A 19,035-nucleotide genomic window follows, 5' to 3' on the forward strand; every position below is an offset into this window, starting at 1 on the left:
CACTTAATGTAATAGAATCATGCTTGCATTTTGGTGATTCCCTAGCTATTTTTGTTATTGATGTTTTAATCAGGACAAGTAAAAGTCTCTTTCTCTTGCCCTGATAAGCCTATGTTCCGGGGTTCAGCTCCGGACGGCCCGGCCCAATTTAACCCCTGAGTACACATTAGTGCAACCTTTTACATAGTGGTACATCAAAATGAACAAAAACGCAACGTCCACGTCGTTTCTTCTCTGAGGTGAATGTTGTGTACGCACTGCAAAAAATGCTTTTCTTATTTAGTATTTTTGTCTTGTTTCCTGTTTAAATATCTAAACATTCTTAAATCCAGATGCTTTTATTAGATAACTTACATAAGATATTTTTTTCTTCTAGAAAACAAAAACAAGCAAAATTATCTGTCAATGGGGTAAGAAAAATAATCTTGTTTCTGTTTTTTATTTTTTTAATCAATTTTGATTAAAAAATTTTTTTTTGCAGTAGTTACTGCGATCAAATCTGTCATCTGACAAACAGAGTTCTGGTATGGAGATATTTAAGTGAAGAAAGTACACAGATTATTTTGGGTGATTTTAAGGATTTTTTAATGTCGTGTTTATAATAATCTTGATTACAACTTGTGTGTTTTTCTGGGAGAGTTGTAGTGAACTGCGGCACTAATAGTCTCTCACGAACGTGCAAAGTTATTAAATAGACAAGGTTTAATATAACATGAAATTTCGGTTTATTTTTCACCAAACCTTATCGTAAACCCACATAACACTAAATATGACATATGTCGGCATCATTCTGTGGTAGCCTACTTTTGAGTCTTTTTTAAAAAAGCTTGATGCTATTCAAATGCCATTATATGGACGAGGGCGAGCAGAACGTTTTTAAAAATTCTCTTTTTAAGGTCCGAAAAAGATAGAAGGGTATAAGGCACAACAACACCAGTGTGAGTAACGTTAAATTTCATTTTAGGGTGAACTATCCCTTTAAAACATGATGGATTCTGATTGGCCGTCAATATGGTTCATCAGCAGGTATAAAGTCTTTATCGTTATAGTTGTGCTGTGGACTGTTCTCTTACATTTTATAGCCTAACTATCTTTATCGTTATTGTTATAGTTTTCATCGTTCTGAATGGGTCAAATTCCAGAGTGTAAACACTGTGGGAAACTTGGGAAACTCAGAATTGCGAGAAAAAAGTCATACGAGATCAGAATTCTGAGGGGGGAAATCCCTAAATTAACCTTTAAATTCAAATTTATTTACAAAGCACTAAATAAAACAACAACATCTGCTTCTGGAGCCAGCAGTTTTCGCTGAGTGACTGTGGTAACCATGGCGACTGCTGTACGGCTGCGCGTGAACGTGTCCTGACGCGGCTTCCGTAGCCCGTGTGCGGAAACCCCGCGCCATCAGATGAGCGACGATGAAGTGAAAGACACACAAGATGGCGACGATCGGCGGATAGATGAACGATCACGTAAACATTTAAACGATCCGACCCGTTTAATGCTCATTCCGAGTTATAACTGACACCAAACACACATAAACGAGACAGTAGACTGTTCCCGCGAGAGTCTGACGATCATGAGGCGGAAAGTCTGAGGTTTGACTCATTCTACAGGTAAATTGATTTCCGAGCTTAAGATGAACGGTAGGAGAGATTAAACCAAGTGGTTCGACGTGAATAAACCGTGATACAATCCGTTTAGCGAGTCTCAGATACAGTCTTCGGGTGATTTCCAGAGGTTCGCGTGGGTTAGTGAGGTAAACTAGTAGGTTTAGTGAGGTAGGATGACTAGTACCGAGGGCAGACAGAACTAGTTCCCTGTGGTAACCCTGAGGTGAATATGCGTCAGGACTGCTAGTGTTGGTTAGGTGAGTTAGGTTTGGGTTCGTGTAGTCGAGATGAGTGACACCCGGCGGCGCGTGAAGCTGTACACGCTGAATGAGGACAGGCAGTGGGAGGACAGAGGCACTGGACATGTGTCCTGCTCATATGAGGACACCGAGAAGGAGACATCACTCACGGTCACCGCTGAATCTGACGGTAAGACCGGCTCATCACTGACAGTGGAGCACGTGATCTCCCGCAGCTGATCTGATGTGTGTGTGTGTGTGTGTGTGTTCTGTAGGGTCACTGCTGCTGGAGTCCAAGATCAACACCAGCACTGCATATCAGAAACAGCAGGTACAGCATCTTCACTGATTCAGCTGTAAACATCTCTAAAAGATTCAGATCATCTGATAGTGTCAGGTCAGATTGATATTTCACAATATTGAGTGTCTTTGAACGCGGTGAGTTTGCCTCCTCAGGACACGCTCATCGTTTGGTCCGAAGCGGAGAACTATGACCTGGCTCTGAGTTTCCAAGAGAAAGCGGGCTGCGATGAAATCTGGGAGAAGATCTGTCAGGTTTGTTGGGTCTCTCCCTGACTGTGTGTCCATTCTGTCTAAATACAGTGATCAGACTGATGTAGTGCTGGGCGGTATACCGGTTCATATGGTATACTGGTTTCAATTTCGAGACCGATATGAATTTTTCAAAAACCGCCATACAGGTGCGTAGCTGAAACAGCTGCTGTATCTATTCAATGGCCATGAAGCGCAATGTAGAGTGCATAGAGAGTGGAATACATACCCTTCTTACACTTACGGAAACTACTTTAATACACAACAATAAATAACTCACAAAACTAACTCTCTTTTATACTGCATATACCATGCAGAGCCAAATGATTCCCGTGTAGCAGAAAACACGGATGAAATCACAGAATCCAGTCACAAATATAACTTACTGTATGAAGCGGAACGTCACAGAATTTAGCAATGTTTGGATGAATAATTCAAAAGTCGGGCTGTACAGTGAATCAGATATCGATACGGACTAGTGTTTGTGAATATTAAAGCTAAAAATGACTGCTGTTGACATCTGACGTGTGTATGAAAGAGCGCCGCAGTTTCGTCTACTACACACACTGAAGCGTGACGCTCGCAATGATTTCAGTGTCTGTCGTCCCACTCGCTATACATGAACTTCATCTGCAGAGCTGCTCTTAGTCATTTTATGAACATTTCACCATTCAATTTGATAAAACTATCGACATTTGTTTCATCATATACACAGGAAGTCAAATGTCGTCACAATCCTGTCAAAATAAAAGTTCAGTATAACTGTAAATATACTGTATAATCGAGTGTACTTCGAGTAATAGAGGTAATAGCTTGATAATAACACCGTTTATTAAAACACAAACTCAAAGGTCTTGATTGAAATTATAGAAATTGCACTGTAAAAATGTAGCCTACTGGTTAATATTATTAATTTAATTTGATAACATTCTAAACTAAATTGTTAGCTTCATGAGCTGATTTGATTTACATTTTTAAAAACATTTATATTTGTCCTTACAATGTTTATATAATATATTCCCTGTAGGACCTACTCCTTACAGTAAAATATGCCAAAAAAATAAAAAGCTACATACCGTGAAACCGCCAGAATCTTAAAAAAAGCGGTGATACAGATTTTTGGTCATACCGCCCAGCACTAGATTGATGTGTGTTTGTCACAGCTTCAGATCGGATGTGATCCTTTGACATGCTCACGCTGCAGGAATACACAGTGTCCCGCTGCATCACGATGATCTTCCTGTCGTTTATTCTTTTCTTTTCCAGTTTTTTTTTTAGTTGGTTGACTGACCTGTTTATTCTGACTTCATTTTCCAAACACCTGCTTGAACAGTTCATTTTGCCTGACTTGCAACCGTCTTGTCTTTCAACTCTTTCAGAAAAAATATAAAATAAAAATTATTCCAGTTTGCATAGATCCGCGGACACAACAAATTTATCTGTATAATGCGGACCAGACAAGTAATTTGGCAAATATCACTTTTTTAAAGGCGCCCTAGAATGTTTTTTCACAAGATGTAATATGTCTAAAGCCCCGGGTATACTTCGGCTGTTATGTTTTGAAAAAGTACAAAGACGTGTTTAGGGCGGCAAATTCATGGAGGGAGAGAAGTTAAAAATATGGGAAAGCACTACTTTTCTTCTTCGATCATGCCCAGCGAATGTCCCGTTGATTACACGACTCAGTGCTGCCCTCCGATGTCTGGTAGTGTATAGAAAAAAAAACTATACTGTGCATGTGTCGAACGCGATCATCCGCGCGCATCCGTGGTGTAGTATACTTTGAAAGTTTCGACGTTGTTTCGAAGTTGCGACGAATCCGGGCGCGGAAAGTGAAGTATACCCCGGGCTTAAGGTGTCCCCTGAATGTGTCTGTGAAGTTTCAGCTCAAAATACCCCATAGATTTTTTTTTATAAATTTTTTTAACTGCCTATTTTGGCATCATTAACTATGCACCAATTCAGGCTGTGGCCCCTTTAAATCCTGCACTCCCCGCCCCTCGAGCTCTCGACTATAAAAGTTCATATAATATATCCCTCAAATGGATCTTTCCAAGATGTTTGTCATGCATGCTGCATGCATGCTTCGAATTATGTGAGTAAAGTATTTATTTGGATTTTTATATTTGATTCTGAACGAGTTTGTGCTCCGTGGCTAACGGCTAATGCTACACTGTTGGAGAGATTTATAAAGAATGAAGTTGTGTTTATGAATTATACAGACTGCAAGTGTTTAAAAATGAAAATAGTGACGACTCGTCTCCGTGAATACAGTAAGAAACGATGGTAACTTTAACCTCATTTAACAGTACATTAGCAACATGCTAACGAAAGACAGTTTACAAATATCACTAAAAATATTATGCTATCATGGATCATGTCAGTTATTATTGCTCCATCTGCCATTTTTCGCTGTTGTTCTTGCTTGCTTACCTTGTCTGATGATTCAGCTGTGCACAGATCCAGACGTTAATACTGGCTGCCCTTGTGTAATGCTTGAACATGGGCTGGCATATGCAAATATTGGGGGCGTACATATTAATGATCCTGACTGTTACGTAACAGTCTGTGTTATGTTGAGATTCGCCTGTTCTTCTGAGGTCTTTTAAACAAATGAGATTTATATAAGAAGGAGGAAACAATGTTTGAGACTCACTGTATGTCGTTTCCATGTACTGAACTCTTGTTATTCAACTATGCCAAGATAAATTCAAATTTTAATTCTAGGGCACCTTTAAAAAGACCAAGCTTCTGCACACATACACACCTATAGACTAAACGCGTAAATGAACGGCAAGAACCCATTAAAGGTATTCGGTTTTCAGTAGGAAAGGTGTCAATTTAAGTGGCCCCTAAAGTAAAAAATAACAGTTTTTACAGCGGAAGTGATTCAATCAAAAACCAACTTTAGCTCAATATTTTTTTTTAGCGCAGCTGTAAATCCAAAACAATCTGTCAATTATTTTTCTTGTTGTCACTGTGAAGCTGCTTTGAAACAATATGTATTGTGAAAAGCGCTATATAATTGAAGATGACTTGACTTTTTGTTCTTTTAAAATACTCCACAACAGCATGGTTCCTGCTGCACACCGGTTTTGCTTGCCGCACATCATCTTTCTGTTGTCATCTTTCAGTTTTCTTTTTTGAAGTGTTTGTGTCCTATTGAACGGATTTGAAAAGGTATAAACTGAATCTGAAACTTAAATGGGATTTAGCCAATGCATTCTGATTATTCTTCTCTTATTGAAAAACATTGTTTGTTTGGATATCTGTATTTCCGCATGTTCACTGAGAGTAACTTATGCATGACACAGAACAACAGCAACAACTAGAGACTGAGATAAAATTATTGTTCAAAAGTAGTCAACCCTTTTTGGCACAAATGAAGTGCCATAATTTTTGAAAACAGCCTTCCATAAATGACAGAACAAGATGACAAGAACAAACAACATTAATATCAACATTACTAATTTATTTTAACAAGTAGGCAAGGACTGTAGACACAGACAGATGTATAGGACAAATCAGTCCACTTCTTTATGGCATAAATGAAACACCATAAAAACAACTAACATAAACGACAATCTAAACATAACACCGACTGTTACGTAACAGTCAGGATCCTTAATATGTACGCCCCCAATATTTGCATATGCCAGCCCATGTTCCCAACATTATAAAAGGCATTAGACAAGAGCAGCCAGTATTAACGTCTGGATCTGTGCACAGCTGAATCATCAGACTAGGTAAGCAAGCAAGAACAACAGTGAAAAATGGCAGATGGAGCGATAATAACTGACATGATTCATGATATCATGATATTTTTAGTGATATTTGTAAATTGTCTTTCTAAATGTTTCGTTAGCATGTTGCTAATGTACTGTTAAATGTGGTTAAAGTTACCATCGTTTCTTACTGTATTCACGGAGACACGGAGTGCGCGATGTAAAGAGGCCGCAGCCTAAGTCGGCGCATAGTTAATGATGCCCCAAAATAGGCAATTAAAAAATCGAATGGGTATTTTTAGCTGAAACTTCACAGACACATTAGACTTATATTACATCTTTTAAAAAGATGTTCTACGTCACCTTTAAGGTTTTTTGAAAGAGTCTCTTCTGCTCACCAAAGCTGCATTTATTTGATCAAAAATACAGTAAAAACAGTGAAATATTATTACAGTTTTAAACCGCTGTTTTCTATGTGAATATATAGTAAAGGTTAATTTATTCCTGTGATCATTTTCAGCATCGTTACTCCAGTCTTCTGTGTCACATGATCCTTCAGAAATCATTCTGATATGATGATTTGCTGCTCAAGAAACATTTATGATTATTATCAGTGTTGAAAACAGTTGATCTGCTTCAGATTTCTGTGGAAACAGATTTTTTTCAGGATTCTTTGATGAATAGTATGTTAAAAGAACAGCATTTATTTAATGTGCTTTTGCTGAATTAAAGTATGAATTTCTTTTTTTTATCTTAACCCAAACTTTTGAATGTCAGTGTATCATGATTTCCACAACAACAACAACAACAAATGTTTTCAACATTTATAATAATAAGAAATTATATCAGAATGATTTCTTAAGGATCATGTGACACTGAAGACTGGAGTAATGATGCTGAAAATTCAGCTTTGATCACAGGAATAAATTACACTTTACTATATATTCACATAGAAAACAGCGGATTTACATTGTAATAAAAAATACAGTAAATCAGTGAAATATTATCAAATAAATGCAGCCTTGGTGAGCAGAAGAGACTCTTTCAAAAACCTTTAACGTGTCCAAACTTTTGAATGGTACTGTAAATATAAAATTAATAATTTATCTTACAAAATATGGAAGGACTGCAGACACAGACGGATCCGTCTGGAAGCTCGTATGGTAGGTCAGGTCTCTTGTTGACGTGTGTTTGGTGTTCAGGTGCAGGGCAAAGACCCGTCGGTGGAGATCACTCAGGACCCCATCGATGAATCGGAGGAGGAGCGTTTCGAGGAGATGCCGGAGACGGCTCATCTGGTGGAGCTGCCCCCCTGCGAGCCCGAGCGGCTGGAGGAGATCGCCGAGCTGGTGACGTCCGTGCTGTCCTCGCCCATCCGGCGGGAGAAGCTGGCGCTCGCCCTGGTGAGCACGGGATACATCCGGAAGCTGCTGCAGCTCTTCAGGACCTGCGAGGACTCGGAGCACCGCGAGGGCCTGCACCACCTGTACGAGATCGTGCGAGGCGTGCTCTTCCTCAACAAAGCCACGCTATTCGAGGTCATGTTCTCCGACGACTGCATCATGGACGTGGTGGGCTGTCTGGAGTACGACCCGGCGCTCGTCCAGCCCAAGAGACACCGCGAGTTCCTCACCAAGACGGCCAAGTTCAAAGAGGTGATTCCTATCACGGACTCGGAGCTGCGGCAGAAGATCCACCAGACGTACCGCGTGCAGTACATCCAGGACATCATCCTGCCCACGCCGTCCGTCTTCGAGGAGAACTTCCTGTCCACGCTGTCCTCCTTCATCTTCTTCAATAAAGTGGAGATCGTCAGCATGCTGCAGGTGTGTGTGTTTTCATGTCTGTTGTTCTGGTGTGCTCCTTCATTTCTCCTCAAGTGTCGTTCGTTCGCTTGTTTGAGTGAAAATGTTGCTGCTTTTTGTGCTGTACATGTAATTTTCAGAAGCAGTGTCCTCAACATCAGCTCGTTGATGATAGATATAATGCCGTGAGCTGCGTTCAAGCATCGTAAGCCGAAACTATTGGCATCAGAAACGCAGGAAAGAGAAACACAGGCGTGGTTAGATCGTGAAAGGCAGATAAATGGGTCATTGACAAAAAAAGCTTAGAAAAGGTGTTTTTTAATAGAAATCTTTTCAAAACTGATGTACATGTTTTTGAGTCATGAACAGTGTGTTTAAACAAGTTTCAGTTGTTAAATAACATTTCAAAGTGTTTGAATTCCTGTTTTGACTGATTTCATGTAAGGCGTTACAAGCATGTAGTTTGTGTGTGTGTGTGTGTGTGTGTGTGTGTGTGTGTGTGTGTGTGTGTGTGTGTGTGTGTGTGTGTGTGTGTGTGTGTGTGTGTGTGTATATACTGTAGTTGTACCACCTGACATGGAAAGTGTACCAACTGACCCATACTTGAAATCAGCCGTTTTTACCAGTATTTGAGAGATCTACAAACCTTTCCACTTCCTCTGGATGATCATGTTTACTGTTGTTACAATGTCAGTTCATAATAAAAGAGCCGTGTTTGCAGTTATGCCGCCCTGACATTTGAGAATATACACAGTTCCTGGACAAAAGCTTTGTTTTAATTATCCCAACAGCCTTGAAACTACTGATATTTGTATATATGAAAGGTTTCAAACCTTAAATGATGCCATAGTGTTTAGTTTTTAATATTGTATAATTAAGACAACATTTTAAATAATTTTCTCATCTGTTCATTTGACATTTTGAGTGTTTAATGTAACAAAACATTAAAGAATATATATGGTTTAAATGTACTAGAACTGAATTCAAACATGAATTTATCAAATGATTATAAAAGGAAATCCTGCACTAATATGCACATCATGTCATTGGCTCAAATGCAAGTCATTAGTTCAAGCAAAAACCCCTGAAATGACACACACTTGTTGTTACGCGTCGTGCTTCCGTTAATCTGGATTTCTGTTTGCTTCTTCACCAAACCCTGCCGTACACCTTCAGATCACGGGGTTGTTTGGTGACCCTGCGCATCCGTTCACTGAATATGATAGTGTGAGTAGGATATTTTTGTTCTTCATTTCTCCTTTTGTGGTCAGAGAAAGAAAGGTCTTACAGCTTTAGGAGAACCTCGAGTGAGTAAATAATGACTTCATTCTGGGATGAACTTTCCAGGAGAACGATGGCTTCACTTTTGGGGACAGAAACTTTAATTAGCAACAAGGAAGTGTGAAAACGTTCCGTTTGCAGTGGCTTTGGGTGTTTTGTTAACATTGCGGTTTGTTTCTCTGAGCTTCGGTGAGTCTTTGTGCGGTTGTGTTTGAGTCTGTCATTGTTCAGTAAACCGTCGCTGTAACTGTATTAGAGCTCACGAGTGTTTGTCATGCAGACATCACTGTCACAGTGGACTAGGTCAAAAATACCCTTCAATCACGCCATCTTAATCACCGTGACACATACTCTTAATTTATAGAAGTTTTTTAATGTGTCGTGAAGCAGCTCATCTTGTTTTCTTCACATTGTGCTCCCGCTCATCACCAACACATGACTGCATTGTTTTTGTTTGAGATTTAATAAATCTTTCTCACAGTTTGTGTATATGTGAGATTGAAGGAGTGTTTGACACTGAGAGTGTCCATTTTTAATCATTTCTGTATATGTGATTATGCTTTGATCTGATCATGATCATGTGAGCCTGCTCACGGCCAGTGTAACGCACACATCCGTCAGTGATGTCAGTTTAATCTGCAGTCTCTCGTCCATGTGATTGTAGTGCTGAACACGTGACACAGCCTGAATGATCACGGAGTAAAGCATGAACAACATGTTTCTTCTCCAGTCTTTTAACGATGAAACGGAAGCAGTGATGGAGCGTTTCTTCCATATCGTTGTAAAATGCAGGTTTCATCCTCTGGACAGAGGCGATCTGAATGTGAGCCTGAGAGTATTGTAAGAAAGAGCCGGACTGAATGATAGGATAAGATCAGCATACGTCTGTACCGTGTGTTCATAGTTAGCATGAGTTTTGGAGTGGCCTGACTGAAATGTACAAAATAAGTAGAAGTTAACTGATGGCATTAGTCAAAGATCGGTTAACCGTCAACATCCCTGTTCAATATCACATGTGTTTATTACAGTAAAATGAGTTTTTGAGTTGATTTGAATATGAGCCAGCGTACAGTACTCTTGTCATCAGAGCGAGAGCTCAGATCGATGAAAGCGTACGGGTGGAACTGGGATCAGCTGATGATGAAGTTTCACCTCTAAATAAACTGGTTTTTCACTCCCTGTCAAATTTATTTCCTTTTTTACTTTTTCATTCTTTGATTTCAACACATCATTTTGTTCCTGTTCACTCTGTTCTGTGTGTAAAATGAGTGTTTTGGTCTTTATTTGGGAAAATCCAGTTCCCAGAGTCACTGCTGCTTATCAAATTCTTTGTTTGTGGAAACATTACAGAACAGAATTAAATAGAAGTTGCTATATAAAATAAATCTTAAAACGAATTATACTATCAAGTATATCAAGTTTTTTTTCTAATTATTTTACTAAATATTTTGTTATTGTTTATAGTATAAATATTTATTGGAGCGATGATGTGCATGTTGTTTATCTGTAAAGTAAATGATGTTGATATACTGTACATCAGTCACTCTGATCTCTTAGTCCAATTATTTATTTTTTAAATGACGAGATTTCAGATGGACTGAATTCAGATTGAATGTTTTCACTCAATTGAAATGTATAGATTGATTAAGGTTCAGATAAAGTACAGATGAATAAGAGCGTAGGCATGTGACGGTATCACATTTTCATGTTGCGATTAATTGCTGAAGCTTTTATCGCGGTATACAGTATTATCACGGTATTGAACTAAGTTGCAAAAAAAGTGTTGTGATAGTATAACAGGTTTAAGAAGTCTAATAACAAAAATAAGTCTGGATGTTTAAATACAATAATACAATACACACAAAAAATATATATAAAGTAAAATTTTCAAACAGATTAAAGTGCAAAAGACTTATGCTATAAAGAACAACAGGAAACACTTTACAATAAGATCTCATTATTTAATGCATTAACTAAGATTGAGCAACAGCTAGATTTGATACAGAAAGTATTATTTTTTGTTAATGTTAGTTTAGAAACACAACTGAGCATTGTTAGTTTTATCTCAGGTCCATTAAATAAGTTCTTTTGATTTTGGTAATGTTATTAAACAGTAAGAAATCAACATTAACTAAGAAAAATTAATGCTTTATAAGTATTTTTCATTGTCAGTTTGGTAATAATGAATTGACATGTTAACTAATGAAGCCGTATGTCTCAAAGTTTTACTGACCAATAACAAAAAATCAGAACATTTCTAATCATTAGGGCATGTTGTAGTCCAGATTAAAATATAAAAATGTTTAAGTTTAAAAATAAATAGCCTATTAAATCTTTAAGTATTTGGTGCTGTGATGAATAACACTGAGATTGCAAAAAAATGAATCGCTGTTTGAAGCATTTTAAAAACTTCAGTTGCTTTGTTTACTGGGTTTCCGGGGTAACCGCTGCATTTCTGCTGTTCCATCAGCGCCCTCTGCTGTCAGAGAGTGAACGTGCACGTCTCCTTCACTCGTTCAGCCATGTGCTTCTCATGCACATCTGAGCGCGTGTCCCTTTGACACAGAATACAGCGGTGTTGTGCATTTTATACGGTTGATGTGGAAAGTATTCTTAAATGCATTATAAAAATTTTATTAATTGGTAGTAAATTATTATTTACGGTATTCTGAAGTGCCCACGATAACAATATTGTGTTTACTCATTATCGTGATGTATCTAGTCTATAGGAGCGTAACCTTAACTTGATGGGATGTGTCGTCCTGTCAGCAGTCTGTGTGAGTGATCCTCTGTTCTTCTGCTGTGGTGTTTTTCAGGAGGATGAGAAGTTCCTCACGGAGGTGTTCGCTCAGCTGACGGATGAAGCCACGGAGGACGACAAGAGGAGAGAGCTGGTACTGCACTCACCCGCACCGCGCACACATTCAGCCATCGCACGCGGCAGCCTTTCACGCCTGTCGCCTCTTACATCCACAGGTCAACTTCTTCAAGGAGTTTTGTGCTTTCTCACAAACACTGCAGCCGCAGAACAGAGACGCTTTCTTCAAAACGCTGGCAAATCTGGGGATTTTACCTGCCTTGGAAATAGTGATGGTGAGTGTGCAGGAAGCTGTCCGTTTACAGTGAACGTCCGGAAGTCTCTGTCGTGGTCATGGATGTGAGTGTTCTTTTGAAGGGCATGGATGACGTCCAGGTGAAGGCCGCCGCCACGGACATCTTCTCTTACCTGGTGGAGTTCAGTCCGTCCATGGTGCGAGAGTTCGTCATGCAGGAGCCGCAGCAGGCCGATGACGTGAGTACCAGCTTCGTGAGTTTATTATCAACAGTAGACTGTAAACCTGAGCAGAAGACGGGAGACGTGAAGGGGGTCAGAGCAGATTACAGGTTACAGCTGTATCTGCAGGATTCATGAGCCGCAGGCGTTTCGTGTAGCTCAGCACAGGCTCGTTCTCAAAATCTGCGTCTTTAGTGTCTGTGGCGGATCGATTGGTGTTTAAGGCTTTAGTGGCGCTCAGTTTTTATAAAGATTTCACCGTTCAGTTCTGATTCACGAGCTCAGGATTCAGGACTTCATTCATATATCGGTTCGTTTGAAAATTACTTCAGGTAAACGTCCCAAAAATGAAAAATGACATTTACACATTATCTTTTGTTCATCTTAGAAACAAAAAATTAAGATCTTTTTAATATTCAATCATCATTTTGTCCGTCTATTAAGAGACACATTAAAAAGAGATCGTCAGCGTAATCACATGAATGGAGCCATTTAATCTTCTGAAGAGACGTGATCGCTTTATGTGATGAACAGATGTGTTTTGGCTACTGAAGTATGGAAACATCTGCTTTTGATCCGTGTTTATGTGTGAATATTAATTACAGTCGAGAAACTCTGCTCTGGAGACTCACTTCATACACTAACATTAGAGGTCCAAACTATTAAACTCTACTATTACCTTGTTTTCAGATATAATAATCAACATTTAACGTTGTATACAAAAATGTATTTGCACGTAAGGCAATTTTTATATCAAATTACTAATTATATTCATCCGTTTCAGTCACATGACTCTTATTATGCCAGGAAGTAATAATCATTAATACAAAAATACGTTGCTGAAATATAATCATTTAAACGTGGCTCTTTATTCACACATACGCTAAATAAGACATCTGTGCGTGATACAAAAAGTGTTGAGTGAAGTTTCCACGCATCAGCTGGGAATGGATCTTGGGAGGTAAGAATCCATATGAAGGTTGTTGAAATGAAGTGATGGTGTAACTGTGTGTTCAGGACGTGCTGCTGATTAACGTGGTGATCAAGCAGATGATCTGTGACTCGGACCCTGAGCTGGGCGGCGCGGTGCAGCTGATGGGGCTGCTGCGGACCCTCATCGACCCCGAGAACATGCTCGCTCCGGCCAGCGTGAGTACTGTGTGCTGATGACACTGGTGACTTACAGTCTGAGCTGGGAAATCTTGACGCACTTTCACATATGCCACGGCACTGTCAAAAGCTTGATTCTTTTTGGCTGACAAACATTCTGAGGGTTGATTATTTGCTGTTTATCATCATGTTTTTATTCATAGTTTAATGCCAAGAACATACATGACTGGAAACGAGTGCAGTTAGGCTGTCAGGACAGTTCTTACAGCAGATCATATCAGGAATATGAGAAAACAAACACTTCAACACTCAGCGTTTTGTTTTATGTAAGCACAAAAACATCATGACTGAGACTCCAGAGACCACTGAAGATGACTCCATTTTCAGACAGACATCCTCACTGATTTCTGTGTGTGTGTGTGTGTGTGTGTGTGTGTGTTTGGACAGAAAGCAGAGAAGAGCGAGTTCCTGAGTTTCTTCTACAAGTACTGTATGCATGTGCTGACCGCTCCGCTGCTGGCCAACACCGCCGAGGAGGACCAAGGTGAGACACTGACCACTGAACTACAGGAACTGAGCCGCATGTCTTTCCTCTCATATCAACATGTCTGTTTTCCACAGATCTGAGCGAGGGATCGGCTAGAGTCAACCCCGTGTGTCCAGGTACACGTCCGCTCTCGCCTGACCTCACACATCTGGCGTCACACGCGTGTGCTCTGCTGAACGTGTCCGTCTGTCTGTCTGTCTCAGATAACTTCCAGACGGCGCAGCTGCTGGCTCTGATCCTGGAGCTGCTGACGTTCTGCGTGGAGCACCACACGTACCACATCAAGAACTACATCATGACTAAAGACCTGCTGAGGAGAGTGCTGACGCTCATGAACTCCAAACACACCTTCCTGGCGCTGTGTGAGTATCGCTCGCCTTCTAGACGTCGATAACCCATCGTAAACCGATGTAAAGAGGCCTTGTTTTTGTGCAGGTGCCCTGCGCTTCATGAGGAGGATCATTGGACTGAAGGACGAGTATTACAACCGCTACATCGTGAAAGGAAACCTGTTTGAGCCGGTCATCAACGCCCTGCTGGACAACGGCACCAGATACAACCTGCTGAACTCGGCCATCATCGAGCTCTTCGAGTTCATCAAAGTGGTAAGAGCCGCTGTCTGAGAGCAGGCCGCGCTCCTGCGATCCGCTCGCGTCTGACCGCTGTGCTCTCGTTCTCAGGAGGACATCCGGTCTCTCATCGCGCACATCGTGGATAACTTCTACAAGGCGCTGGAGTCCATCGAGTACGTGCAGACGTTCAAGGGTCTGAAGGGGCGCTACGAGCAGGAGAAAGAGCGGCAGAGCCGAGGACTCAGCAGGTGCCCGAACACGCGTTCATTCTGAGCGAGCGACTGCCCTGATCGTGTGCTAACAGGGGAATGATCCTCTTTCAGGTACCGCAGGGACGCGCGCTCGTTCGAGGAGGACGAAGACATGTGGCTGAATGATGACGAGGAAGAGGAGGATGTCTCTGACACTGGCTTCGAGAAGAGCAAGAGCGACTACGGGAAGTTCATGGAGAGCGAGAAAGGTATTTGTGCTTGTATAATCAGGGAAATGTAATCCGAATCATTTCCAGGTCTGGATACTGCACTGCGCCAGAGAAAATAAAATACTCTGATGACAGTACTACGTATTGATTTTGAAATGGGAAATGTTTAGGAATCCTGATATAATCCACTGAAGCAGTTGATTTTGTCATTTAAAACACTGGAGCCATTTGATTCCTGCTGCTGAATCTACAGCGCCACATGCAACCAGAGAACAGGTTTAATCTGAGCACTTCCTGATCAAACACTCCAGATTCAGCTCGTTACAGGAGACTGAAAGAGTCGTGTCTGCTGCGGCGCTGGGAAACACTGCTGTAGTGTGAAGCAGGAAGGAGTTCTGTGTGGGTTTTCCTCACGCACGTGTCTTTCCTCTCGTTTCAGCTAAAGAGAGTCAAGACAAAGAGAACCAGCCCAAGCGCACAACGACAGGCAGCTTTAAGTTCACCTTCTCTCATTCGGCAGCGGCGGCCAACGCAAGCAACGGCTCCAAACCTCCTCCCTCATCTTCCTCCAGCAGCTCCAAACCTGCAGCGCCTCCTTCTGGCCAGACGGCACGGGTGCGTCTGCTCATCTCCACAGACTCGCACCGCTAGAGATCATCCTCTGTTTTCCAGCACAAATATCTAAACATTCCTAAATCGAGATACATTTACTGGAGGAGCAAAGTGACTGAAGATGAAAAACTGATCAAAGCTTAAAACAAGAACAAATATCTCCCAGTGCTCAGAGAAATGATTGTTTTCCCTTTTTTAAAATTGTACAGAAAGAACAAAAATATACAAAACTAAACTCCCCAGCCCCCAAACACCAGACATAAACATAAAGATACTATACATGATCAGCTGTCCATAAAGAAATAACAATAATAAATAAATACAAACATTAAGTATGAATAATATCCCCCCCCCCTTTCTTTTAAAATGTCATTATCTGCTTTCATTCCCTCAACAAACTTTAAAAAATGTTGCCAGATATTATAAAATGCCCCAGTAGACCCTCTGACTGTGTACCTAATCCTCCAGCTTAAGATGCTACATAACTTCCCTTATCCATTGACTAAATGTATGTGGAAAAAAGTCTTTCCATCTCATCAGTATCAGTCTTCTAGCCAAAAGAGAGAACAGAAGGCAGATCTTGTTTTAAGCACAAACTCACTTCATTTTGATAAATGTTTCAGTAAACAAGATGTCTTCAGTCTTTTTGTTTCTCCAGTGAATGATCTTGGTTTAATAATGTTTAGATATTTGTGCTGGAAAACAAGACAGAAACACTGAGGAAGAATGTTTGTTTTTTTGTTTGTTTTTCCTTCATTGCATCAGGGCTGCAACCATGTCTAATTCATTTGTACACTTCAGGCAGCTCCATATACCACAATGCAACACGACTGTGACGTCACTGCATATCGCGTTTAATTTACCCCACCACAAACAACTCTGAGAGAGATATATATATATATATATATATATATATATAATATATAATATATATATATATATATATATATATATATATATATATATATATATATATATAAATTTATTTATTTATTTATTTATTTATTTATTTATTTAAAATATCTAAAACAACCCAAACGCACCTATATACATACAGAATGCTGCATTAAACAGTTTCATAAGGGGAAAAAATGTAAATAATAAATCAAGTCCCCAGCAGTTTCCAAGTGATCAAGGGCTTAAGATGTTCCAGTTCAGCCCATTGCACGGGTTCCTCCAGTAGTGGGCATTCATGCAACGTAATAAATGACGTACATCCGAGTCAACGAGACTGAGGGAAGTTAGCAAACTGGAACGCAGCCTAGAAATGCATGTAATCTCTCAACCAGTGTTTCAACCACGGAAAGACATCAATAAAACAGCTTGAGAATAATATCTCACGCAGCATTACATTTTACCTCAGGTCAGTCATTCAGTGTCCACAGCATGTTAGTTCACTAGAGAAATGAACATTTCACTAAATATATGCACTATATCAGCTTATATATTCACTTTACCTGTTAGTAATGTCTTAATAATTTAACTTTTCATGACAAATGTATTTAAACATTATGACAGTAACTGTGTAAATGATTATATTTCAAAAATGAATTGTAGATAAAAATAATTGTATAATTACATTCAGAAGTTAATTCAAAACCTGCAATTTACATGTTTTTTTTTTTTGTTTTTTGAGTGTTGATTATTATATCTAAAAATAAATAGCAACTGAATTTAATAGTTTAGGCTGTGTTGTTAATTGTAACCTTTAATATTATAGTAATGTGCAAGAAAGAGCTCCTGAATATAGTTTACAGCATTAGCTGAGATCGATTTTTATCCTTTAGAAAGAGACTTTAATGCTGAGGTATGTACCGAACCGTTATATTTGTGTATGTTACACCCCTATAAATCACATGAATCATGCAAATAATAGCAAATTTTCAATTCAAAACGGTGACATTTCATAAAGTTGAGTATGCATCACTGGATATTACATGTCTATTATAAAACAGCCGTCAGATATTAATGTTTGGCTACCTGAGTGTGTCTCACCATTAACTAAAGTGTCGCGTTTGATTCGCAAGCGCTTTCTATGAACCTCAGTCCCCTCCTTTGATTTGATTAGCTGTCTCATGTTGACATTGACGAGAGCTGTGAGAGCGCCGGTGCGGAGCAGCCTATCATCAGTCAGAGCGGAGCGCGATGGAGCATCAAGTATATCAAATATCGGGGGCAGTTTGTTGATTTGTCATTGTTGAGTGACTGTGTTCCTCTCAGTGACGGTGACGGCTCTGTTTCTGACGCTTGTGTTCTTCAGACTGGACTGGTGGGTCTGGTGGATTATCCAGATGATGAAGACGAGGAGGAGGACGATGACGAGGAGCAGTCGCCACGCAAGCGGCCTCGTCTGGGCTCATAAAGCCGCCTGCGGTCACGTGTCCGCTGTGCCCGGCCTCTATCTCCACCCCACCTGATCCAGAGGAGCGCAGGGAGCCAATCGCAGCAGCAGCAGCAGCAGTCGTGCAGCAGGGGCTGATGGGAGAGGCTAGCAGGACTAGCCGCACTGATGAACGCTGGATTGGCTCAAACTCTGGGACTGAAGAGCTGCTGTAACGTGGCTCGAGTTCAGCAGGCTACTTCCTTTTTAATTAATTCTTCTGGACGTTTGTGTTTTTTAATGATTGACAGGAGATCTCGCCGGTGCCGTGTTTAGCGCGCAGGTGAGGCCGTTATTAACCTTTATAATCGGATGTCTGTGATTCAGGCTAGGATTTGCAATGTTGGTTTTTAAAACATTAAATTGCAGTACGAGGAGTGTTTGGTGTGTGTGAGGCTGATCTCAGATCAGCTCTGTCCAGAGAATACGGCGCTGTTCCTCAACGACTTTCACAACCTTAGATTCAATATTATTATTATTATTAGCTGTTTTTGTTTTTCCCCTAGTTTTTGTACAATTTCCTACTAGCACCATCTCCGTTAAAGAGCATTTGTATAAATTTGATATTTTTTACAATTTTCAGATTAAATTTGGTCCTGCAATTAAACGAGGTTGTTTGTTATTTTGTGTTTGAATGAGTCTTTGAGTGAATGGACACGGAGGGTCAGGTCACATGTTCTGTCGTCTGTGGAGCACTGTATTTGGTTTGAAACTCGCTGTGCGTTCATTAAAACGGTACAGCATGAATGAAACTGGGACGTACCCATCTGCCATGTTGTCATGTGACCTATCCTCTCCAGTGGACTCGAGGGATAGTAAAGTGTTCACTTCAGAATCTCTCCAGAAATAGCAAGTCCTACTTTTCACCTACTGTGAATCCAGACACGCTTCTCGGCTCACGTAC

General features: G+C 40.3%; 1 protein-coding gene across 2 annotated transcripts; it reads left to right on the forward strand.

Annotated features, from left to right (window-relative positions):
• The first annotated feature begins 1,409 nt into the window (after positions 1–1,409).
• Positions 1,410–18,757, forward strand: LOC137020833 (serine/threonine-protein phosphatase 4 regulatory subunit 3-like). 2 transcript variants are annotated; one of them, XM_067386916.1, is made up of 17 exons: positions 1,410–2,042; positions 2,128–2,183; positions 2,309–2,407; positions 7,332–7,955; positions 12,032–12,109; positions 12,192–12,308; positions 12,391–12,507; positions 13,507–13,638; positions 13,803–13,925; positions 14,047–14,143; positions 14,221–14,262; positions 14,350–14,508; positions 14,582–14,751; positions 14,827–14,966; positions 15,042–15,178; positions 15,579–15,754; positions 18,012–18,757. In XM_067386916.1, the coding sequence occupies exons 1-17, from the start codon at positions 1,901–1,903 to the stop codon at positions 18,111–18,113; spliced, it is 2,511 nt and encodes an 836-aa protein (XP_067243017.1). In that variant the 5' UTR covers positions 1,410–1,900; the 3' UTR covers positions 18,114–18,757. The 2 variants fall into 2 exon arrangements, with proteins under 2 accessions (XP_067243017.1, XP_067243018.1); XM_067386917.1 differs by lacking the exon at positions 13,803–13,925.
• Positions 18,758–19,035: the final 278 nt, after the last annotated feature.

The sequence above is a fragment of the Chanodichthys erythropterus genome, chromosome 5 (genome assembly GCF_024489055.1).
Source record: "Chanodichthys erythropterus isolate Z2021 chromosome 5, ASM2448905v1, whole genome shotgun sequence".
Taxonomy (NCBI): Eukaryota; Metazoa; Chordata; class Actinopteri; order Cypriniformes; family Xenocyprididae; genus Chanodichthys; species Chanodichthys erythropterus.

Bases quoted from the DNA above. Each gene is read 5' to 3' on its own strand.
- LOC137020833 (XM_067386916.1), top strand. From the start codon at position 1,901: ATGAGTGACACCCGGCGGCGCGTGAAGCTGTACACGCTGAATGAGGAC. The intron at 7,956-12,031 runs GTGTGTGTGTTT...GGTGTTTTTCAG, and splicing joins AGATCGTCAGCATGCTGCAG to GAGGATGAGAAGTTCCTCAC. The intron at 15,179-15,578 runs GTATTTGTGCTT...CTCTCGTTTCAG, and splicing joins GTTCATGGAGAGCGAGAAAG to CTAAAGAGAGTCAAGACAAA.